General features: G+C 42.2%; 1 protein-coding gene across 1 annotated transcript in view; it reads right to left on the minus strand.

The window, feature by feature from the left end:
* HSD11B2 (hydroxysteroid 11-beta dehydrogenase 2) overlaps positions 1-25,573 on the minus strand; it is a 46,089-nt gene that overhangs the window by 17,353 nt on the left and 3,163 nt on the right. Inside the window, exons 2-3 of the mRNA XM_075281813.1 lie at positions 4,468-4,680; positions 2,608-2,793 (exon numbers count right to left, since the gene is read on the minus strand). Of these exons, the coding sequence (XP_075137914.1) occupies positions 2,608-2,793; positions 4,468-4,680 (399 nt within the window). The remainder of the gene's footprint in view (positions 1-2,607; positions 2,794-4,467; positions 4,681-25,573) is intronic.

Raw genomic sequence — 25,573 nt, forward strand, 5'->3', positions numbered from 1 at the left:
AATCGCTCACAACTACGTTTGGGGTTTACCGTCAGGTGGAGGAGGCAGCACGTCTGATGGACACCGGCCAAGGCCAGGGAAGATAGAGTTTTCAATGAAATGGAAAGACGGCGCTCTCAGGTCACAACAGGATTTTATTCAAAAAGACAATGATGCACAACGCTAAAAAATCGCCGCGTTTCGGGCACACCTGCCCTTTCTCAAGTGCGTAACTTCACACAAAGCTCGGTCAGTCTGGAAGATGTATACAAATTGTATGAATTTGTATACATCTTCCAGACTGACCGAGCTTTGTGTGAAGTTACGCACTTGAGAAAGGGCAGGTGTGCCCGAAACGCGGCGATTTTTTAGCGTTGTGCATCATTGTCTTTTTGAATAAAATCCTGTTGTGACCTGAGAGCGCCGTCTTTCCATTTCATTGAAAACTCAGCATCGTAATGAAACACAGAATACAGGGGACAGGTCATTTTGGTTGCACAGTGAACGCCGTAAAACCAAAGCCCGTAAGAAAGTCTCAGAAATGCATTTTTTCGTCAAATCCACCCCATTCAGAATTTTTTCCCTGCTTCCCAGTACATTATACAGAATAAATAATGGTGGCATCATGAAGAAAAATTTGTCCCAGGAAAAATTAAGACCTCATATGGCTCTGGGAGCGGAGAAATAAAAAAGTTATAGGGTTTAGAAGGAGGGGAGTCAAAAACAAAAAACGAAAATCAAAAAATGCCATCGGCGGGAAAGGGTTAACTTCAAATACTTCTGTCCCAAAGTCACTATGAGAGTTTCTCACAACACCGTATATATAGCAGCTCTAATACAAATTAACTTCAACATAAAAGTCTCACGTATTCTCTGAATTACAGCAAAAACAAGATACAAACTTACATTTCATATCCCATACCTTATACACACTACGAAAACCTTACCCATGCCTGTATATACCCACTACTACAATCACCGCAGACGAAGTCGCGGGTACCAGCTAGTATATGAATATATGAAAGAAGACTGGAAAGTTACAATCGGGTGATGGCTTCAGGGTTGGAAAAAGGGATTTTACTGCAGTGCTTCTTACCTACATCTTTTAGCTGCATTACTACTTATTCTATTGGGACATTCTCTTCTGCTTAAGAAATTCTGATGACGCCAGCTGCAGTACCAGAAAGTACAAGGTAGTTATCAAAGTCCTACTAATGTTACTAGGAATGATAAAGCACGAATGAATGAACAAAGACTTAATAGCCATTCATTAATGGGAGTTTCCCATCTCGGTGTTTCACCTCTGCTCCAGTCTCCTGACGCCACTACTTCCTCATGTCAGTGACAAGTAGTTGGCTGAGCTTAGCCTGTGTGATGTACAGCCCAGGCCAGCTCTATATTCCAAGACAGGACACAATGTTATCTCTGGATGTAGATACAGAGATAATAGAGTCACTGGGTAAGTATTATTCTAGCCTAGTCGTTTCATTAGTCATCAATCACAGTGACTATACACCAGCCTGACCACTGCAGCTAGATAACAGAGGTGGTCTGACACCTGGGCAACAAGCTGTAAACACGGAGAAGACAGTGTCCGGTAACTCAAGCAAGCTGGATATAGCAAAATATTGGATAATTCCACTCCAGTTAGTTTAAGCTGTGGTCCTGAAAATGGGAATTCCCATTTGAAAGGTGCTAACAATGGCTTGATGTAGATGGCATGGATTATAAAATGTGGCTACTAACACTGATACTACCTGTCTTCTGAAGCAGACCTTTGTCCAACTCACAAGTGTCACTGCAAAACTATATAAAGCAAGGCAAGTAATGGGTTCCATTCATACTAAATAGACCTTTATGTATAGTCAGCATACAAAGTCAAAAGATCTAGTGCATTATTTTCAGATCAGACAAATGCCACCATAGGAATGTCAAAGAAAGATTCCACTTTAATTATGTTTCACCACTCATAGATAACCTATTCTTATTTACAGGGGTCTACTTTTTGTATTGAAATATTTCAGGTATTAAGAAAATCTGCGTGTTGAAAAAAATGCAGCAAATCCCTTCCACATGATGCGATAAAATATGCGCAGTGGACGGGCTGCAATTTCCGAAACCATTGAGGTTTTGGAAATCACAGCATGTCAATTATACTTATATCTGGTGGTTTCCCTAAAAGTATATAAATGAAGTCCACAGAGAACAGAGAGTCCGCGTTCAGTCAAAAGCACTGCGATAAAAACCACAATGCATTGCCACCGCAGTTTTTCCTGCAGTGCTTTTTTTGTTGCAATGCATGATAGCTGTATTTTGGCACAGACCACACTGGTCTCCAATACGACATGTAAAAAAGAAAGTCGTCTTTGGTGGTATTGTCACTTCTGGTGTAAGTGCACATTTAGTGCAAACTTTATTTTACTTAAGTTTGATTTCCCACTTTCCAAAGTTTATTGTTATGTCGGATCTACCATGAGAAATAGTGGTTTAAGTTTTGACAATTAAAGTGGGCATTTCTGTTTTCACTGAAAGGTCAAGGGAGTCACTTATTGCTAATATGAACCAGGTCTTAGAGTAAAACTGCAGGATAATTTTTTAGATTAAGAAAAGCAATGAGAATATAGTTACCGGCAGGGCTGCTAATAGTCACAATCCTTCCTTTGGAGGAACGTAGCAGTGGTAATAGAAATTTGGTAATTTCAAGTGTTCCGAAAAAATTGACCTCCATACAGCTTCTGTAGGTGGACATGAGTGACAGCTCTGCATCTCCAAAGTGAGCACAGTAGCCAGCATTATTCACAAGCGCCCACAGCCCTAAACAGCAAGAAGAAGAAAGAAAACAAGCCTTAAAATGGCAGAAACCACAAAGGTTAGAAGGATTAGGAACTAGCAGGCCGCAGTGTTTATCCTTTACACCTGCTGGATAGAACTAGAAGTTGTAAACCTTCTGACACTGTGCCATACTAAGTAATTGAATAGAAAAACTATATTAGTTTAAATATATAAGTTATAGTACAAGGAGTGATTAATGAATCATTCTCCCGGGGAAGAAATGCTGAAAAACAAGTTAGCAGTCCTGTCCTCAGTCTACCTCCTTAATAAATGTTTACTTCTAACCTGAACATGGCACTGACTGAAATGTTTATATCATAATATTTCTTATTATAGTAGAACAAGCTTCCCCCTTATACATACAAGGAATGGACAAATAAAGGACACAAGGAGACTAAATTAAGCCTCAATATAATGACAATCAAATACAGGATCATTTATTAAAGTGGGGCTTCCATTTTATTTGATTTTAATTAGCCTATCTAACTTACTTTAAATAAAAAAAATAGGCTATGAAGTTCCTATTAACAATGCTCTAACTAAGCAATGCCAAGGTTCCTCTGTCCATATACATGTAGTCAATGCAACATGTAGAACTGAAACATTTACCAAGAGGGGTCATTTCAAATGGCTGTATGTCCAGTTTTATAACAAGAAATAGGAAATTGAAGTATTGAAAAGCACCTATTATTTGGTGTGGGGGTTATTAAGACACTTAGGGTGCTTTCACACGGAGTTAACGCTCTGCTCATTCTGACACGTAAACATGTTCATTGTGAGCAGCGTAAAACAGAATCCCATTGACTTCAATCGGTTCGGTCTTACGTGCACTACCCATTGAAGTCAATGGGAGGCTTTTTTTTACCTATTGCTTTCAATGTGCTACTGCACACAGAGTTACGCTCCGCTCATTCTGAACTTAAAACTCGTTCAGAATGAGCGCGTAAAAAACAGATTCCATTGATTTCTATGGATGCCGGCATATGTGCGCTACCCATTGAAATCAATGGGAGGGTTTTTCCCTATTGCTTTCAATGTGATACGTGCGTATCACATTGAAAGCAATAGGGAAAAAAGCCTCCCATTGATTTTAATTGGTAGGGCATGTATGCCGGCACCCATAGAGATCAATAAGATTTGGTTTTTACTCGCTCATTCTGAACGAGTTTTACGTTCAGAATGAGCGGAGCGTAACTCCGTGTGCAGGCTCCTTTACATTGATTTATACAGCTGGAATTTAAGCTTCTTTTGGCTTTGTGTAGTAAATTACTGGAGCCAAGTTCAGGTTTCCAGTAGAATCAGTCATATTCACATTACACACATTAAGCCAAGTAGAGTGCGCCTTGCTTTAGTGCACATATGGCAGAAAATGAAGAGGAATCCCAGATGGTTGCCCACATGTCCACTTCAAAGTCCTTTTCATTTCCCTTAACTTTAAATGGTGCACTGTGCTGATGGGACAGCTGGCACAGATATGGCCATGTTTTCCGCCCTAAATTCCAGCTTCAAGATCATGCTAGTCATCTAGTAATTCCAGAAATGGCATAAGAGCCTTAAGAAATGGAGAGGAGTTTGGATTTATTTAGTCCAACAGTCAATTTTAAACTAGGCCACATGCACATAGCAGACATGTCTTCTGTATTAATAGATACCTACCAGTTTCAGCTGTTTTTTCCCTTATTATTTGATGTGCTCGCTTTATGTCCTCAGATTTGGTCAAGTCCATTTGAATAATGGTAAACCTATCTGAACATCTCTTTTGGAGATATTGGGCACCTGGACTTTGAAGATCCAACACACTCGCAATCACTTTGAAGCCCATCTGATCCATTTTATAGGCAGCAACTTTTCCAAAACCTGAATCACATCCTGGATCAAAAAAGAAAAGAACAGACAATCAGCATAGTAATGGGAAAGGGTCTTTAGAATCCTACACTTATTTGGTGTAGGTGTAATGAACATTAGGTTTGGAGTTTAGTAGTGAATTGTCACTAGATTGAGGATTAATAAGGAGCGCTCTGGCGTTACTAGCAGACTTTAGCTTTGTATCTCAGGTTCTTGTTTGTGACATATTAGATAAATATTAGATAAATGTATAATGTGACATGTAACCGGAGTGCACAGTATGGATTCTATATATTTGTACTATTCTGCCTGTACATATCAATGTTAATGGTATAAAGTGTACAAATAAAGTGATGGACTTTTATCTAAGTGCTGGTTTGCTATGTTTGAGTTGAACCCTATAGTGATATACTACGGGGATAATACTACACCCATATTAAGACCATCTAATACCAGAATTAATTATAAAAATTAGCCTTTCAGTGAACTGTCAATCTTTATAATGTTATTGCAGGGTTTTTTTTATTGTTTTTATAGGTTTTTAACTTTTTAATTTGAAGGTTCTGTCATTTTCATAGGGGTTCTTGACATACGTGGGACTGTACTGTAATCTAGCTAACTAAGACCATGGCAGGAGAAGTCAAAGAGGTGGACTGAAATGTAAGCTAGTCAGGGCATAGTTCTCATGGATAGAGGATAGGTAGTGTCCAGATCTATTATATGTGAGGTATGCCACTGGAGACCTCCAATAGAAAACAAATTAACATAATTATGAATATTTGCATATATAATCAGTCTGTGAATACTTACTTTCAAATCTAAATATTTTTTACATAAAGGGGTTATCCATAATAATAATATTACAGACATTGTCAGTAGGTTAGGTCTAAAGCATTCAGGTCTATTGGTTAAAGCAAAAAAGCAACATGTAAACCCAGCCTTAGATACGATTATCAGGACGGGCATTCCTAGAAGCACTTATGGATAATAGCGCTGAATATTGGGCGGTCTAATAGGGCACATATGAAGAAAAAGATAGGTAAGCTAAATCTTATCATTCTAAATGAAAATAGTTTTATAAAAATTGAGCGCCCTCTTGTTTATGATGTGTATAGGAGCGGTATCTAGACATACTGTAGATTACAAAATGTTTTCATTCCAGAAAAGAGAGGTTGGTTTGTTCGACATATACAGTGAGGACAAGTAGTTTCTAAGATAGAAATATTAAACAAGAATGTAAAGAAGGATATTACCAGAGGGCAATAACCTACATGTAGCAGATTGGCAGACAAAACACAATGTACGGTACAAATTCACAAATGTGGGCAGATGACTATTACATTCATTCGCCCATTTGTGACTTTCCATTTATGTTATCCTGCAGCTTATAAAATAGACAGCAAAAAAGAATCTGAAACAAATCCAGTTTACTACAGTGTGTCCAGTCTACACAATCCTCTGTAAGGGCTCGTTCACATCTGCACCGGGTCTCCGTTCTGCAGGTTTCCGTTTCCTGCACAAAACAGGGGCAGGAGACGGAAACCTGCCGTCATGTTTCAAGCCTATTCATTCGGTGAGCGTTTTATGCGTTTTATGCGCTCTGTGGCGAAACTGTTTTTATTAAACCGGACACAGAGTCGGACATGCAGTACTCTGTGTCCAGTTTAAAAAAAAAGCGGTTTTGCCTCAGAGCGCATAAAACGCTCACCGGCGCTCACATCCGGACTCGGCATGACAGGTTTCCATCTTCTGCATGCAGAAGACGGAAACCTGAAAACGGAGTTCAGGCGCTTGTGTGAACCCAGCGTAAGCTGAAAAACCTAAACTTGAGTGATTCAGACTGAACAGAGCTTTGTGCTGCTGACATATTGGCTCACAGAGCGTTGTCCAGCTTGGTTATAATTGAAGTACCGTATTAGGTCAGGATAGGCTTTCAGCTTTTCCATGGAAGGAAGAATACGCATCAATTCCTCAGTTTGTATTTTAAATTGTTTTTTCATGGAACAGCATATTAAATAATTGCATAGGTTTTCAATCTAAAATAATTCAGAATATGAAACCTAGCTTTACCACAATGTAGATTTTCAGTAAGAACTGTTTAACAATGGCATTTTGTGATCAAATGAACAAATGACCCCGAGTTCAAGACTTGCCCTTTAACTCTATTGCTGGGCTGTGGCTCTTCTTAAGGTGTAGCTCTAATAAACTAGATTTTATAATTCCATTGTAAAAAGGGCAATGAACTTTATGTATTATGCCTGTATTTACCTCCAGTATGTCACAGGTTTCCAGTTTCACCAGTTGATGAACAACCTTGTCCATAGATTTGCAATGGTAAATCTGCTGTGCTAAACAAGTGGAGGGTGTATATTTAGGCGCCTTATACATCCACATATCACGTAGATGTTACCCTGATTATTTATGGATGTCATACAAACCCATTTATTTCAATGTGTTTAGCAGTCCATTTCTTCACTGATGCATCACATCAATGAAAGTCTATGGGTCAATGGAAAAAAAAATCCACTTGACATCCATGTGTCATCCATTTTTCATGGAATCATAGACATACCAAATATAGAAAGTGAAAAAAAAAATTGTGTGCTTTTTGCAGACGTGAAAAGTGAAGCAACCATGGACAGCGCACCACCTATAAATGAGGTCTTATATGGTCTATAAAGTATCGTGGGGGAGGATTCATCAAGTGGTTTCTGACCGGTGTCTAGTATTTGAGATTTCTGACAAAAAAGGGCGCTAAGAGATTAGTCAAACTCAATAATTGCGCCTAATACAAGTGTCAGAATTTTCAGGTTTCATTATATGCTCATTTCACCTATAAAAGTCACAATACCACAGGAGTTGCACCAAATGATAAGTGATGATAAACTACATAAGCTTTCAAAAGACCGTCCTTTCTACAATGTGCCATTCATAAATCATTTGGGACCATTTGATGAATTTGTCGCAATTTGCGAATTTTTACTATAAAGTGGTAACTGATTATTACACAGTAAGTCATTATTAGACGCCTCCGTATGTGCTCATCGCCACATCTAAGCCCAAGTGTTATTGTTAGGGTTTTATTTAATAGGCTTTATAGTATAGGTAAACATGAACTATGATCTAGCGCGGTATGGCACTTGAAGAATACATTGAAATTCATCCTGGCATACATTGGGGATACAAGCAACGATACAGAAAAAATTCACTTTGAGACGTGATCATAGACATCCATCTGCCTTAGAGAAAAAAAATCAAAGATTGGACCATGATATCAACTCATCCGACATATTGCCCACATAATGGGCAGTCTGACTCTATGCCAAGTCTCTCCATTTTGACAATTGAGATTTGATCTTATAAGGTACCGCCTCAGATCAGCAGCTGCTAAGTCATTACGTGAACCATCCGCAGCAGGTGAAGGTTGGCAGAACACTCTGTACTGCAGGTGATGAGACAATGCCCAAACTATTGCAGCACACACAGTGCTCTTGGCATAACAATTATAAATGGGGCATCCCTCCCTTCCTGATGAGATCATACATTGTCCAAGCAGGTAACGTGAAATCATATTAAACACAATGGAACTATATGCAAGGTAGATGGGAGACAAATTTGGCTGCATTGCACATAGTATGAAAAAAAGCACTAGATTCCGCCTAGATTTAATTTTCTTAGTATTTGTTAGACACTGGGGCTTGCACCCAAATACTGAGGATGAATGAGGTTTTATTTTTTTTGTTATTAATTGTAGTAAAAGAAAGTTTATTTCCCAATTTACAGGAGTCTATTACCAGTATCCAAGTAGGCACTATCCAGTTGTTAAAGTATTCGCAGCTAGGGACCCAGGTATGTGAAATTGAAAATATATGAATTAAAAGAAGCATGTGAGGGATTTTATACAGTACATAAGGTTTATTTTATAGGTCATAAAGATTCTATAATGTAAAGAATGCAACAAAACAATAAGCTGGTCACGGTACAGAGGAGCTAGTTCTTCGAAATAGCACTCGAAGGTTTTGCATACCATGAAATATCACGGTCACATGGCTGCGGGCATTTGTTTAGACTATTGAATACTTTGCCTTTGATTTGTCACGCAATCCTTCAACTTGTTTGTTACACTTACTTTATGTCGTCCTTAGATTGAACCAAGAAACACACATAAGCATAAGACGTCTCATACTGTACATCCGCGGGACCTTCTATACTGTAGCAGAATAATAATGGAGCTTGACACTTATTAATCCAATACATACAACTTGATAGTCTCCATGTGCACACCGCTTTCATGTGTCATTTAGGCTAAGATCCCACATAGCGAACCAAAGATTAAAAAAAACGCAGCATTTTTTCTTCCCTTATTATTATATCTATAGGGAAAATGTCTGCATTTCCTTAGGTAAAAATTACATGCTGCATTTTTTCAAAAACACAAGCCTTTTTAAAAACACAGCTTCGCCAAAGCACAATGTGTGGATAGGATTAGCCAGAATCTCATTTATTTTGCATGGTACTTTAGCCTTAGGGCCCCTTCACACGGCTTAAGCGCTCGGCTCATTCCGAGCCATACACGCGAGCGCTTCTAAACACTTCCCATTCACTTCAATGGGGGCGCTCGTAAAGCCGTCTTTACGCGCGCTTCCATTGAAGTGAATGGGAAGTGTTTAGAAGCGCTCGCGTGTACGGCTCGGAATGAGCCGAGTGCTTACGCCGTGTGAAGGGGCCCTGAGGGTATCAGGGCTAAGGGCTGCTCAGAAGGTGCAATTCAGTTTATTTTTGTTGCAGTTGCCTTGCTATTTCTACTTCAATTATACCTATAGGGAAACTGCCGGCCTTTCCATAGGTATAATTGACATCCTGTGATTTGCAAAAACGCAGCAGTTTTGGAAATTGTTGCATTTCCACTGCGCATATTTTTCTGCAATGCGTGGATGGGATTCACTAGAATATACATGGACTGTAAAACACTGCGTTTTTTTGGGGTTTTTTACGCCCTGTGGGGTCCCGGCCTAAATGTGAGAACTCATGCAAATGGGAACCTTTCATCACACAGGTCCATCTCTTTGGCCTTTCTCCAATGCAGATTTTTTTCCCTATTAGCCACTGTTCCTAAGCAATATGTTCTGTTAGTTTTGGTGCATGATATGCTATTTAGGCTGTCTACTGTCAGGTGGGTGGCGCCAGACAGGAACAGGAAAGGAATTGCCCACTTAACAGCACCAAAACTAACTGCACTGATTGCTCAGGAATGATGAACTGTCCCGGAATCACTGGAGCGGCAACTATTACCAGATGCAAAGAACTGCAGTTGGAGAAAGGTCCTCTTTAGGCTAAAGCCCCATGCAGCGGGCCGTAGCAAAAGAGTGCGGTGGGAGAAACCATGGTGGCAACGCATTGCGGTTTTTCCCATAACGCTTTTCATCGAAAGGTAACCTCTGCAGACTTTGCTTCAATTATACCTATAGGGAAATTGCAGTTGTTTCTGTAGGTATAATTTACATGCTGTGATTTCCAAAATCACGGAGGTCGTGGAAATCGCAGCGTGTGTTATTTTTGCAAGGTGTGGATGGGATTCAGCTTGCAGTGACTGTACAGCAATTGGGGCCCCCGGCCTTAATGTTTTTATATGTAATAAAATTGATTTATATTACTTATTAACCATTTTGGCCAGCCATTGTTTCTTCTTGGTTGGTGTTTTATCAGTAACACAAAACAAATACCAGGTTAAAGGATAGAGAAAATCTATTTCTACAAGTCACAATCCATCCGCGCTTGACGGAATTGTATATAATGTAACATCAGTTGTCACATGTTTTATAGTTCGGATCTTCACCTGATGGTGGAGTTCGGTCAATGGACCATTGCTTATGGGTGCTATATTGCATGTCAGCAGGGTTGTCCAACCAGAATTGGTGATAAGTACATGAATGGCTGAGAAACATCAAACTAGCGCAACAGTGCTCAGTACAGATTTTACCCAATGTGAATATACGTTACTTAACTCATGGCACTGCCGCAAAACAGTCTGTACTTGTCTTGCTGACAGGTTAATGACAGCCGATTACTCAGATTTATTGTAATGTGTTATAATTAATATGTACATAGTACATTATGTAGAAAAATATTAATGCCATTTAATTACTACATTCCAGTCTGATATTAGGCAATACTGATAAATTGTGGGCTGTCGTGTTCTATTCTCTTACCACAGTACAAGCTGAGACAAGATACTGAGACAAGGCAAAGGTTTTATAGTGAACTGGAAAATGACTCTCCCAAATACAGTAGGTTAGTGGATCACATATTGTTGTTCTGCCAGGCTCTGATTATGTAATTTTTTTTAAAGAAATACCTTCCCACAAGGTATTTGTTCCGGGTAGATATACATGGAAAAAAACTGTGAAGTAATAAAAAAAGCACCTGCCAAAAAACTGTACTGAAATGGCACAAATCAATTTTTTTTAATGTAGATTGTGAGCCCCACATAGAGGTCACAATGTACATTTTTTTCCTCTATCAGTATGTCTTTTTGGAACATGGGTTGGAAATCCATGCAAACACAGGGAGAACATACAAACTCCTTGCAGATGGTTTTTTGCCCTTGGTAGGATTTGAACACCAGGACTCCAGTGCTGCAAGGCTGCAGTGCCAACCACTGGCCCTGGCACAAACCAAAATGTATGTAATTTTTTAATTCATATTTAGGTAAATAAGAATCAGATTTTACTATAAACTTTTTGAGGACATCTGGCTTCATTGCCTTTATACCCCCCCCTCCAAAAGAAACCAAAAACATGATTGAAAACCCTGCCAAGTGAAATCTGCCGGTTGGAGCAGGGACCCTCAATGCGGCATTCATGTGCCCCAATATGACAAATGGAAAGGAGTTTGCTACAGCAGACACGGCCTCAAACTACATTTTGCTATTCCTTTACCTATCATTTAGATTTTTGGATAAATTCATGTAGGAATTGAAAACTTGCATTAAAATCAATGTTTCTTATAACTCCATATAACTTCCAGAAAATTTCCAATAGAACACTGATAGAACAATGCTCCAATATTTGTTCTTCACGTACCTTTAGTATCAACAGGATGCAGAATGTAATAATATAGTAATATATAGCAGTTATAATAACCTTTAGGCCCGATTCACATCTACGTTTGGGTTTCCGCTCAGGGACCCCACTTGTGGATATCCTGAATGGAAACCTATCTGCATAAAAAAGCAGTTACCGAAGGAAATCCGCGGACCCCACCATAGACTATAATGGGGTGCGTGTGGTTTCCGCGCGAAAAATGTAGTGAGAAAAGTGCTGAACAAAATTGCCCAAACGTAAATGTGAACCGGGCCTTATTCAGACATAGTTTATAATTCATAGTTTATAATAATGGTTCTCCTGATTTTCTCCTTGAGGTGGACGAACACAACAAGGTGAAGGAATAATTCTTATGACATCTCTATAGCAGTCAGGGCTCTGTTTTGGCTGATGCAGAGCTATTAAACCCCTACAATGACAATAAGCATAAATAATCTAATTTTGTCAAGCTGATTTGCAGATTGGATTTCCATATAAATTCAGTTTTTTCTACCATTAATATTACCAATCTGATGCTCTTTCTTTCCTGCAGTAATTGGTAAAGAAATGAATAGTGATGGCCCTCGGCACTGTGAGTAATAGACATCCGTAACATAGAAGTAAGTTCTTGGAATCTGTATGCAGCAGCAATTATATTCTCACAGTCAGTTCCTAGACAGAATACCCCTTGGAGATGGGCCAAAAACGATCAACAAACACAGCAGGTTGGCGGCAAGCCATCGTACCATTCCCAACTGAATCAGTATTTACACTCAGTGCTTTCAGACATTTCTACAATGTTGTTATGGCACATTAGCTAAAATTATCCCATTCTGTCATGTTATATTGACTTCAGGAGACCTCTGTACAGTACCAGAGAAGACTGTAGACCTGACTGTACTCAGTACGTATCAGGAGTGAGTGATAGGGTGGTTATTAGTGAGATTGATCAACCAATAATCCAATGGGATTGGACAGCGGTTTCATTTATCCCAGCAACTACACACTAAAGTGCTATTTACATGGCATGACTACAACCAAAATAGTAATGGTGACGGCCTTGTGGAAATAAGATAACAAATAGCTACAAATATTTGAATGATCAGCAAAGCTTGAGCAGGCAGGTTAGTGATATCTTTACAATATTCCAAGGAAAGCAGGTCATGGATTGTGGACCATTTCCTCCAAATCTATCACAAACGCTTTGGTGCGGCTCCTGGAATACAAGCTACAAATCTCGTCTTCCATACCATGCCAGCATATAATGTGTGCCGGTTTCTTTTTGCAGTCCATAACCATAAAAACTTGCATCTTATTTTACAGTTTAGCTAATCTCCCATGATACATAATTTTATTACATCTGACATACAAGATGCAAAACAAGACAAAGGTCTACGCAAGTTTTTAAAATGCTGATTTTTTTTTTTGTTAAAGGCCATTTATAGCTACATTTAATTGGTAAAACGTGCCCAATATGATTATATTTTGTAAAGTGCTGCGGAATATGTTGGCGTATTATTATTATTAATTATTATATGGAGATCCTACCAATGCCATAAACAATTATTACATACAAGAAGGAAATATAACAGAAATGAAGGTTGTATACACTTGGGAATCCAACTGCATCCACCAAAGTTTAAGCCTGGTATTGTGAAGTTTTTTTTAGTCACCAAACAATAACATTTCGTAAATAATTTTAAATGGGATCTGAGCATTTGGTGCAAAATGTCCTCCTGTAAAGGCTCAGAGACCGAAATCATACCTTCATTAATCGAAGGATTGGCAAGGTAACCTTCAGCAATGTACATGAAGAGTCACTTCAGTTAGAACATAGTCAGATAAGCATTTAGTCAACAATGACTCAGAATTTCCTTGTGCACCGCCTCAGAAAAAGCCGTGTGGACTGGAGGGGCTTTAAGTATATTTTAATTCTAAACCATTTCATGGATGTTCACTCTTCCCAAATTTTTTTTTTTTTTTTTTATCAGACTTTAACTTGACATTTATGACAGCGCATTTGTATCACCGGTGCCTTGTGACTGAAGGGGTGCTTGCAAAGGTCACCATTGCCCATTTACTTCTTCCTCCCCTCCTTAGTCTATGTACATAGGGTGCCAGCTCTCTCAGACACTTAAAGGACCAGTGCACACACCAGATTTCTCTTACCCAGTCAATCCCTGACTACTAGGATCCATTTAATTCTTCCTCACCAGGCACTTTGTGCTAGGTCATGCAAACGTCTCCTATGTTTACATTTTCTGGCAGCTCCATGATTGATCCTAGTCCTTTTTTTCCATCAATATGTCTTTGGAGTGAGGGAGGAAACCACGCAAACACGGGGAGAACATACACACTCCTTGCAGATGTTGTCCATGGTTGGATTTGCACCCAGGACTCCAGCACTGCAAGGCAGCAGTGCAAACCACTGAGCCACCATGCTATTGGTCCTACTCTTGATTTCTGAATTAGTTATGATTCTGACCTTGTTTCGCTAATCTCCCATGTCTGACATTGTCTTGCCTCTGACTCCTGTGTTACCTGCCCTGACCTCTTGCCTGGTCATGACTTTGAATGGATTCCACCTGGCCATGAACTCAGCCTGTATTTGACTATGCTCTTGCCTGACCCCTGGGGCATCACACAAGCATCTCGCTGACCTTTTATTGGCTGGCCACTTATACCAGGACTACTTCAAGAGGTAGCAACTTGGTAGTCTCCTTGCAGCACATACAGGGCTCCATACAGGGATACAAGGTTGAATGCCAGGGAGGCTATTTAAATTGTCCATAATCCACTGCATGTTGCAATATTCTATTGAAAATGTCAATATAAGGTTTGCTATTTGTTTATGCACTTCTTCAGGAATTTTTTTTTTGTTCCGTTACTAATAGGTAAAGGGAACATAATGGTGCATGTAGTCATAATAGGGGGTTTGTTCCCCAATTATCAGCTTCTATTTGGCTCACCTCATATGCTAATTGGGTATATGTACAGTGACTAAAGTGTATATGGCTGCTTCTGGAAAATGATTGTCTTTCCAGACAAATGTTTGTCCAACCTACTTATGTGTATGGATACTTTAGTGAAATGTTAAGTTGGCAGCCAGCCCCAAGTCTTCCATTGAACTGCTTGTGCGCAATACAACCTTTGTTCTGTTAGTGTTCTGTATTAGCAATAGATACGGCTGAGGCACCTTAGCTCACAGCGAAATTCAGAACCCAGTAGGAAATTAAGGTTAATGGGAGCCTGTACTGGCTATGTGCCAAATAGAGCAACAACCTCCACATGGAATCTGATATAAAACACTTCGGCTATAAATATCGCCGTTTCTAAAGGGGTGTGTCAGGCATTACACCCGCACACAGAACTATTCTGAAAACAAACGCTTGATGCATGAATCTTAAAGAAGCTAAAACTGAGATATTACACAATGCAATTTTTCATTAACATGTCCTTGCTCCAGTAATCCAAGTTCTATGCAAATTGGGTTATAATTAAAATGCTATACAAGTCAGGGCTCGTTCATATCTGCGCCCAGGTGTCCGTTCTGCAGGTTTCCGTTTCCTGCATAAAACAGAGCAGGAGACGGAAACCTACAGGAGTCTTTCTCACCCATTCATTTGAATGGGTGAGAAAGCTGTCCGGCCGTGAGTGGCGGTGAGCGTTTTGCGCTCTCCGCCGCGAAACCGGGTTTTTTAATCCGGACACAGAGTCGGACATGCAGTACTCTGTGTCTGGATTAAAAAATCCGGTTTCGCGGCGGAGAGCATAAAACGCTCACCGCCGCTCACGGCCGGCCCCGGTCTGTGCTTTCTGTCTTCTGGCATGCAGAAGACGGAAAGCACAGAACGGAGAGTAGAACGCAGGTGTGAACCTAGCGTAAGCAAAATAAATATATTGCCAATTGCATTTTATAGGCCTGAATAACATATTCCATTGTAAAATATAAGTAGATAAATCTATGAGATTGTAATATGCAAGAAGATAGCAGGAATTGTGTAGGAATATTATCAGTGGCGTAACTAGGAATGGCGGGGCCCCGTGGCGAACTTTTGACATGGCCTACCCCCCTGACCGACACCGACGACCTCGACCGAATCCCTCCTACACATTTCTGCGCGTTCTATTATCCCCCATAGTGGCTCCTGCACACAGTATTATGTCCCTCAGTGGCCCCTGCACACAGTATTTTGTCCCTTAGTGGCCCCTGCACACAGTATTATCCCCCATAGTGGCCCCTGCAAACAGTATTATCCCCCATAGTGGCCCCTGCACACAGTATTATGTCCCTCAGTGGCCCCAGTACACAGTATTATGCCCCATAGTGGCCCCTGCACACAGTATTATCCCCCATAGTGGTCCCTGCACACAGTATTATGTCCCTTAGTAGCCCCTGCACACAGTATTATCCCCCATAGTGGCCCCTGCAAACAGTATTATCCCCCATAGTGGCCCCTGCACACAGTATTATGTCCCTCAGTGGCCCAAGTACACAGTATTATGCCCCATAGTGGCCCCTGCACACAGTATTATGTCCCTTAGTGGCCCCTGCACACAGTATTATCCCCCATAGTGGCCCCTGCACACAGTATTATCCCCCATAGTTGCCCCTGCACACAGTATTATGTCCCACTGTGGACACCCATAAACAATTATTATACTCTGGGGTCTTTTCAGACCCCAGAGTATAATAATCGGAGACCCGGGGGAATAAAAACATAAAAAACTACTGTTACTTACCTGTCCCCGGCTCCTACGCTGTCTTCTCCGCTGCCTTCTCTGCTGCTGTCCTTGTACAATGACGTCGGACGTCAAATGACCCGGGACGCAGGCCGGGTTCATGTGACGTCAGAGATGTCAGGAAGGAGGCCTAGCAGGATCGTGGAGAGGTAAGTAACATGTTTTTTATATTTCTTACCTCTCCCGGTCCGCCAATCATTATACAGTATAATCAGTATAATGATAGCAGCGGTAGCAGCTGTCACCGGGCCCCTAATGTCCCGGGCCCTGTGGCAGCTGCCTCCACTGCTATGGCAGTAGTTACGCCACTGAATATTACAGTTACAATATGGCCCTAAACAATATCGGTGTATTATGTGCTCGTTCTAGATGGGATGATTATGGATAGGAAGGTTACAGCTGCCTTTGAATTCTACCCTATCCTAAATCTGAAACATTGTTAAATTGAAGCCCTACGTTGCGAAAACACAGCAGTTGCGGAAATGCCACAACAAAATAATCTGTGTTTTACAGTACCTGCAAAGTGAACGAAATTGTGTCTCATCCCATCCACACTTTGTTGGAAAAAAATCCACATCGGAAAACTGCATTTTTGAAAATTGCAGCAGTTTAATTATATTGGCGGAAACACCCATGTTTTCCTTATAGGTTTAATAAGATAAAATGTAGTGAAAAATGCTGCGTTTCGCTACATGGAGCCTTAGCCTAAAAGATCATTGAGGCTCCTGATGATCTAAATAGACTAGACATTATCCAAAGACCTGCAAAGTGTCAAAAGCAACCTGAAGGTATACAATTACTATCATAATAGTGATATCAAATAAATAATAGGGTTTCCGAAATGTTTATAGGCAGACGTTGTCGCAGAAAACCGTCTGGTCAATGTCAGATCTCTGCAAATAAAACATTGCACAAAGCAAAGTTCAGTGATAACTTTGGACTTGTCTGGACAGATTTCCAAAGTTTTGACTTCACAGCCAGATCTCTCACTACATACAATTCCTTCAGGAAGCCTAAAAGGTCTTGGCTCAATAAATACCGTCTTTGCATCTAGTGAGCTGTTCCTACTTAAGATATAGTGAATTTCTATTTCAATTTTAGTGCTGGCTACAGAAAAAATATTCCCTAGGGAAAGATAACAGTTATGTAAGAGTTACTGCGATGATGTTGGAATATTGCCATGACTATATAAAAAAGCAGACAACTTAGATTCCATCTGGTGTAAGGATGTATGTAGCTCATAAGGGGCAAATAAAGAAGTGACAGATGAACATTTCATTGCCAATGTTCATGTCACTTCTTCTTATAGGGGTTTTAACACTTTACTGAAGTCACATGTAACAGGTCTTACCCAAAATGTGGAAAAAGGTCATCAAGATTATCTGTTTAACCTTAAGGTTAGTGAACCTGGGCCCCTGAACCTCATTCTGTAAGCCAAGACAGCTGGCTGTATACAGCTGGAGACTGGCCATGCAATCTGCAAGACTCTTCCCAAGTCTATGGGAGTTACAGAAACCGCTAACGCTGGGTTCACACCAGCGCCCGGAGTCCGTTCTGAGCTTTCCGTCTTCTGCATGCAGAAGACAGAAAGCTGTCAGACCAGGTCCAGCCGTGAGCGCCAGTGAGCGTTTTATGCTCTCCGCCGCAAAACCGTTTTTTTAAAAAAACCGGACACAGAGTACTGCATGTCCGACTCTGTGTCCGGTTTTAAAAAAATGGTTTCGCGGCGGAGAGCATAAAATGCTCACCGGCGCTCACAGCCAGATACCTTTCAAACCCATTCAAATGAATGGGTATGAAAGAGTCCTGCAGGTTTCCGTCTCCTGCTCTGTTTTGTGCAGGAAACGGAAACCTGTATGAACGGAGACCGTTTGCAGATGTGAACGAGCCCTAAGCAAATGTCTTAGGTGAGAAAGACCTTTCAGCAAGTGAATAATGAACTGTGTGACCTTAGACTGTGTACAGACCTTGTACATCTCACAGATGAGAGTTTGCCACAGTTTGCCGCTGTCAGGTAAGTGGCTTGGACAGGTTAATACATTTTATCTCTGATGTCCCCATCATGGTGCTGAAGTGTAGTAGTCTCTGAAATGAACCGCCGGATGCTCAAATACAGGAACCAAAACTTTACTGAACTTGGATACAGACTGAAGGACAGGGTAGATGTATGAACATCACAGTCGGGAACAGCAACTTCGAGTTACCTGAGTTCGTACAAACACAACGAGTCCTTGTAATGTAAGAAATCACTTCACACAATAGGAGTGAGGGCCCTGCTCACAAGAGCTTACAATCTATGAGGTTGCAGGGGCTACATAGGAGGTGGCATTGCTTAGACATTGGACTGGTCAGGTTACTTAAAAGACAAAGAAATAAAGCAGTAAAAGCCATCACCAGTCAGTGTCCTCTTATGTGCAGGTCCAAAGTGCCTGGGCATACAGTCCCATAAAGGCATCATGTCCTGTGGGATAATGGGGGGAGGTCTTCAACAGAGGAGGGTTAGTTTTAATTAGTGTAAATACAAGTGTTTTGATTAGGAAATGTGATAAGCCTGTCTGAATAGATGTAGATGCCTTGAAGCTGTAGAAGACGCGCCTCTTCATCATGTGCACTGTTCAAAAAGGTGAAATTGCAAAAAAAAAAGAAAAAAAAAGTGTAGTTGCTCCTTTCTAACTTGATGGCTGTTTTATGCTGCTCATGGACTTTAGTGCGTATTGACCCTTAAAAAAGGGGCAAAAAAGGTGCAAATCATAAATACAGCATAAGGGCCCCTTCACATGGCGTAAGCGCACCACTCATTTAGAGACGTATACACATGTCCGAGCGTGGCGCTTCAAAACAAAGCCAATTGATTTCAATGGGAAGCGCGCTTATATCGGCATATACGCACGCTTCCCATTGAAATCAATGAGCTCTGTGTATACGTGTCTAAATGAGCGGCACGCTTACGCCGTGTGAAGGGGACCTAAGGCTAAAACCCCACATTGCAGACGTACAGCTTTTTTTTGTTGCAAAGTTTGCAGAGGTTTTTTTAAGTCATATCCAGGAGTGAATTGAGAAAAAGGTAGAAGTATAAGAACTTCCTGTATATTCCTCATTTCCTTTGTAGTCCGTCTTGGCTTTGGCTCAAAAGCTACAACAAAAAAAAGCTGCATTTCTGCAAGTGGGGCCTTAGCCTGAAAAGGATCTGTTTAGGCCACGCCTCCTTTTCTCACCAAACTGCAGCAGAATATACGGGGGGAAAAAAGTGTAAATGCTTCATAAATGAAATATGGGGCAGAAAAAGACCCCCAAAAAGGAGCAATTTATGCCATAAAAAGGTGCAAGTAGCTTAATAAATGTGCTACATAGTCCTCTCCCTGCACACAGCTCTGTAGTGTGGACTCATAGCCCCCTGACCATAACTCTGTAGTGTGGACTCATAGCCCCCTGCCCACAGCTCTGTAGCATGGACTCATAGCCCCCTGCCCACAGCTCTGTAGTGTGGAGTCATAGCCCCCTGCCCACATCTGTAGCATGGACTCATAGCCCCCTGCCCACAGCTCTGTAGAGTGGAATCATAGCCCCCTGACCACAGCTCTGTAGCATGGACTCATAGCCCCCTGACCACAGCTCTGTAGCATGGACTCATAGCCCCCTGACCACAGCTCTGTAGTGTGCAGTCCTAGCCCCCTGACCACAGCTCTGTAGCATGGACTCATAGTCCCCTGACCACAGCTCTGTAGTGTGCAGTCCTAGCCCCCTGACCACAGCTCTGTAGTGTGGAGTTATAGCCCCCTGTCCACAGCTCTGTAGTATGGAGTCATAGTCCCCTGCCCACATCTGTAGCATGAACTCATAGCCCCCTGCCCACAGCTCTGTAGTGTGGAGTGCTAGCCCCCTGACCACAGCTCTGTAGTGTGGAGTCATAGCCCCCTGACCACAGCTCTGTAGTGTGGCGTTCTAGCCCCCTGACCACAGCTCTGTAGTGTGGAGTCCTAGCCCCCTGCCCACAGCTCTGTAGTGTGGAGTCCTAGCCCCCTGCCCACAGCTCTGTAGTGTGGGGTCCTAGCCCCCTGCCCACAGCTCTGTAGTGTGGAGTCATAGCCCCCTGCCCACATCTGTAGCATGGACTCATAGCCCCCTGCCCACAGCTCTGTAGAGTGGAATCATAGCCCCCTGACCACAGCTCTGTAGTGTGCAGTCATAGCCCCCTGCCCACAGCTCTGTAGCATGGACTCATAGTCCCCTGACCACAGCTCTGTAGTGTGGAGTTATAGCCCCCTGTCCACAGCTCTGTAGTATGGAGTCATAGTCCCCTGCCCACATCTGTAGCATGGACTCATAGCCCCCTGACCACAGCTCTGTAGTGTGGAGTGCTAGCCCCCTGACCACAGCTCTGTAGTGTGGAGTCATAGCCCCCTGACCACAGCTCTGTAGTGTGAAGTCCTAGCCCCCTGCCCACAGCTCTGTAGTGTGGAGTCCTAGCCCCCTGCCCACAGCTCTGTAGTGTGGAGTCATAGCCCCCTGCCCACAGCTCTGTAGTGTGGAGTCCTAGCCCCCTGCCCACAGCTCTGTAGTGTGGAGTCCTAGCCCCCTGCCCACAGCTCTGGAGTCCTAGCCCCCTGACCACAGCTCTGTAGTGTGGAGTCCTAGCCCCCTGACCACAGCTCTGTAGTGTGGCGTTCTAGCCCCCTGACAACAGCTCTGTAGTGTGGCGTTCTAGCCCCCTGACCACAGCTCTGTAGTGTGGAGTCCTAGCCCCCTGCCCACAGCTCTGGAGTCCTAGCCCCCTGATCACAGCTCTGTAGTGTGGAGTCCTAGCCCCCTGACCACAGCTCTGTAGTGTGGAGTCCTAGCCCCCTGACCACAGCTCTGTAGTGTGGCGTTCTAGCCCCCTGACAACAGCTCTGTAGTGTGGCGTTCTAGCCCCCTGACCACAGCTCTGTAGTGTGGAGTCCTAGCCCCCTGCCCACAGCTCTGTAGTGTGGAGTCCTAGCCTCCTGCCCACAGCTCTGGAGTCCTAGCCCCCTGACCACAGCTCTGTAGTGTGGAGTCCTAGCCCCCTGACCACAGCTCTGTAGTGTGGCGTTCTAGCCCCCTGACAACAGCTCTGTAGTGTGGCGTTCTAGCCCCCTGACCACAGCTCTGTAGTGTGGAGTCCTAGCCCCCTGCCCACAGCTCTGTAGTGTGGAGTTCTAGCCCCCTGACCACAGCTCTGTAGTGTGGGGTCCTAGCCCCCTGCCCACAGCTCTGTAGTGTGGAGTCCTAGCCCCCTGCCCACAGCTCTCTTAAAAGCTAGAATCCATTATAAGACTGTGTATAATAAATGGATGCCATAATGTTTTGTATTTTTAATGAGAAATAGTTTGGAATATTTTAGATCCGTTACTAGAATACTATTACATCTTAATAGCTCCATCTATCCCATTGAATGTTTTGGAAGTCCATAAACTGAAACATATGTGAACAGGATCATCTAACACATACATTAATACAACATAATTATTATAATGCAAAACCTTCCGAATGTCATCTGGATAGAGAACAATAGTATAAGTGTATACAGGATGAATATATAATTAGATATTTATGAGAAAAATAGGAATTCAATGATTGAGTGATCGTACAAGTCATTACAAGTCATTAATATACATTTCTGAAAAAAAAGCCTCACAGTGCTCACAGTCCATAGACGAGCACTATCAGTGGGGAGGGGGGGGGGCGTTCCTCCCCGCTCACACAACACAGCGCTTATAGGCGCTGCTGTGCAGAAGGACATTCCTGACTGACTGACTGTCAGAAACACCCTTCTGACTGTAAAGTGCTATGGAATCGGCACTGATAGCTCTTCACTCGGGGCACAGATCGGGAAAGCCGACAGTGTGCTGAATTCAGCGCACTGTCGGCTTTCCAGCGGTATATAAAACCGCGTGTCCCCAACTCAATGAAAGGTCCTTTTTAACTTATTGAACTGAAACTCATTGGGGCAGATTTCCTTGGCTTGTCTAGTTTTCAGATTGAAAACTAAAGCTACATTTACAGGTGCAGGCACAGAACAAGCACTAAACAACACACACAATGATACAATGATAGGCAATACCTAACATCAGTCGATTTACACACGCCAATGCAAAGTTGATGGGACAGGAACAACTGCAGCAGTACACAGCTATACCAGTTGCTGGTCTGTATGCACTTATCACTAATTCCTGGACTGACACCTACATTATTGCCATAACCTCTGTAACAGCGCTTGGGAATATGATGGCGCTATATTGCTTCACAATGGAGAGTACGAGTGCTTCCTGTCATTTAGTGCATGACGGAACTGGCTGGAACACACAAAGGGCCATGTGGCAATCCAGTCTGGAAAGCCTGGTCCGAATAAAGGCTGGATGTCCTTGTTTCAGCCTAGTCAGGAAATTGGAATCCTTGTATAATAATGATCCATAACATTGGGAGTACCTGCATGTACGTTGGGAGTACCTCATTCAGCCGCGAACATCCGCCTCGCGACACCTCCCTCCCCACTAGGCCCATTCATTTGGGCCTAATCCTGGGCACCCCCCCACCCCACCCCCAACAGAATACCGAACGCAATTGCAATAAAATCACACGGATCCCCATAGAATATTATGGGGTCCATGTGCTTGCTGCGAGATCTCCTCACAAGTCATGCGGAGAGGAAAATAGATTGTCAACTACTTTCCTCTTTGCATGACTCATGCCAAGATCTGGCGGCAAGTACACGGACACAATTTTGTATATGTGTGCCTTTACTGCACAGCCCTTGCAAATGCGTTCGGTAGTCCGTTCGGGGGGGTCCCCATGGGGACTCCCCGAACGAATTGCCAAACGCAGATGTGAACAAGGGGTAACTTACAGACACACAAGAGACGTCATATTTAATAATAATATTTTCTTTTCCACAGACAATAAAGCCCTAGTCACATGTCAGTGATTGTTAGTGGAGATTATACAGTGGTAAAGTGTATTGGAAAGATTTGCACCTGTTCTGTGTTTTCAACCTGCACCTGGTCTGGGGTTATAATCACAGATGCAAATCACAGACCAGAACACTGATGTGTGAATAGAACCTCAGGCCTTATGAACATGACAGTGAAAAATGGATGTGTGAGGGCAATTTTTTAATGGTCAGCACATAGCCATTTGCAAAGCACATGATAGGAAATATGTGTCACATTGCTGGTGGTCCAACTGCTGTGTCCCCCAGTGATCAGGAGAGATACTAAAGGTCATGCATGCCTACTCAATGTGAATGAAGAGCCAGTGAGCTTGCATCACATGACTGTCGCTCCATTCACTGCTATGGGGCTGTTGGAGGTTGCAGTGCTGGCAACCCCATAGCAGTGAATGGAGTGCCAGTCATGTAAGCGCACTGGTGCTTGATTAATTTAGTTGGACCTTCAGCAGTGTGACACTATCTTGTGAAAAGGACTAAGACTAGAGATTTATCACATTGCCACATCAGGACATAAACTCATCCCAATGGCCCAGTGCCTCGCCCATTGTGGTTCATCTTTGGCTCAAGGAAGGGCCAGACACCAAACATGCTCCACATTATCACCAGTCTGGCGTAGACAGAGAATGGAATAAAAGAAGAACTATGTGAAATCCTATGTTTGCTTATTTTACTCCTTGCTATAAGTTAAAGGGTTGGTCATTTTCAGACCAATAATGAGAGACAAATCTTATTGTTTGTATAATAAAAAGTTGTACAATTTCCCAATATACTTTCTGTATCAATTCCTCATAGTTTTGTACAACTTTTTATTATGCAAATGTTGGGGGCATAATACCCCCAGAGATATGCTGTCTGTAAAGCAAAATTAATTAACAGGCCAAGATCGGCTACAGCTATGCTTTGGCCTGGAGAACCACAAAGACACAGATGGTGGTGTATCAAAATGGATTCTGATTTATTGTTACAGAGAGGTAGTATTTATACAGGTTGGGTTATTCTAATGACATAGTAACATAACCTAGCATCTTCTAATTGGCTAAGGCCTAATGACATCTAATTAGTACATTCCAACAGGAAACTACCACCCCACAGTCTCTCTCTCTAGATGTATATCTCAAGGCCTGGTGCTGGTCTGGGGGTTAACATTTCAATAGACATCCTGTGTTCATATCCCCCCTTGGAGACAATTAGTGTTACCATTCTATTTCCTTATCACCTTAACGAAGGGCTTCTCTTCTTTGATCTTTTATGTCCAACAATCCTATCAATGCCCATTCTCTTTGTGTATTCAACAAATACACAACACATGGCCAGTTTAACCGGTTCCCAGTGGAAGAGACATCTCATCCCTGAGATGGATAATGAGATAGAGAGATATAACAGCATAAGCCCCCACCTTTTTATACTTAATTTTTCCAAAGATATCATTGTCCCCCCACACAAACAATAAGATTTGCCTCTCAATATTGGTCTGAAAGTGGCCAACCCCTTTAATTATTTTCTAGGGAACGATGTAGGAAAGGCTGAGAATGGGGCAATTTTATCCTTTGGTTTTCAAGTTAATATGCATGCCCCATCTATTGTAAATGTCAATCTCACCAAGATAGTAGACAGATAAACTGTGAAATAGATCATAGGGGTTTATACTCTTAGTATCTTGGTAACAGGACATTTTTGTTGATTCATTGAGCTCCTTTAGGAATGCACCATTGAGCAACTCTCCAACTAGCACTAAAGGGCTTTATGATATGCTAAAAGATACCAAAGTAGAGTAGTAATAGTAATCCATTACTATGTAATCCTGTCACTAGTCCCATAGAACTATGACCTCTGTGCTCACAACTATTATGTCAGAAGCATCTGTCACTGACTGAGTCCAAAATACTGGACATAAATAGACTTGACAGGCTGGTTAGAAGGGCCATCTCTGTCCTGGGAAGCCCCCTGGACCCAGTACAGGTGGTGGGTGACAGAAGGACACTGTCCGTGGTGAGCGCAATGCTGGAGAACAACTCCCATCCCATGTATGAGACAGTGACAGCACTAGGCAGTACTGTCAGTGACCGAATGCTTCACCCCAAGTGTGAGAAGGAGTGCTATCAGAGATCCTTCCTCCTAACCACGG

The sequence above is a fragment of the Leptodactylus fuscus genome, chromosome 7, assembly GCF_031893055.1.
Source record: "Leptodactylus fuscus isolate aLepFus1 chromosome 7, aLepFus1.hap2, whole genome shotgun sequence".
NCBI classification, from domain to species: Eukaryota; Metazoa; Chordata; class Amphibia; order Anura; family Leptodactylidae; genus Leptodactylus; species Leptodactylus fuscus.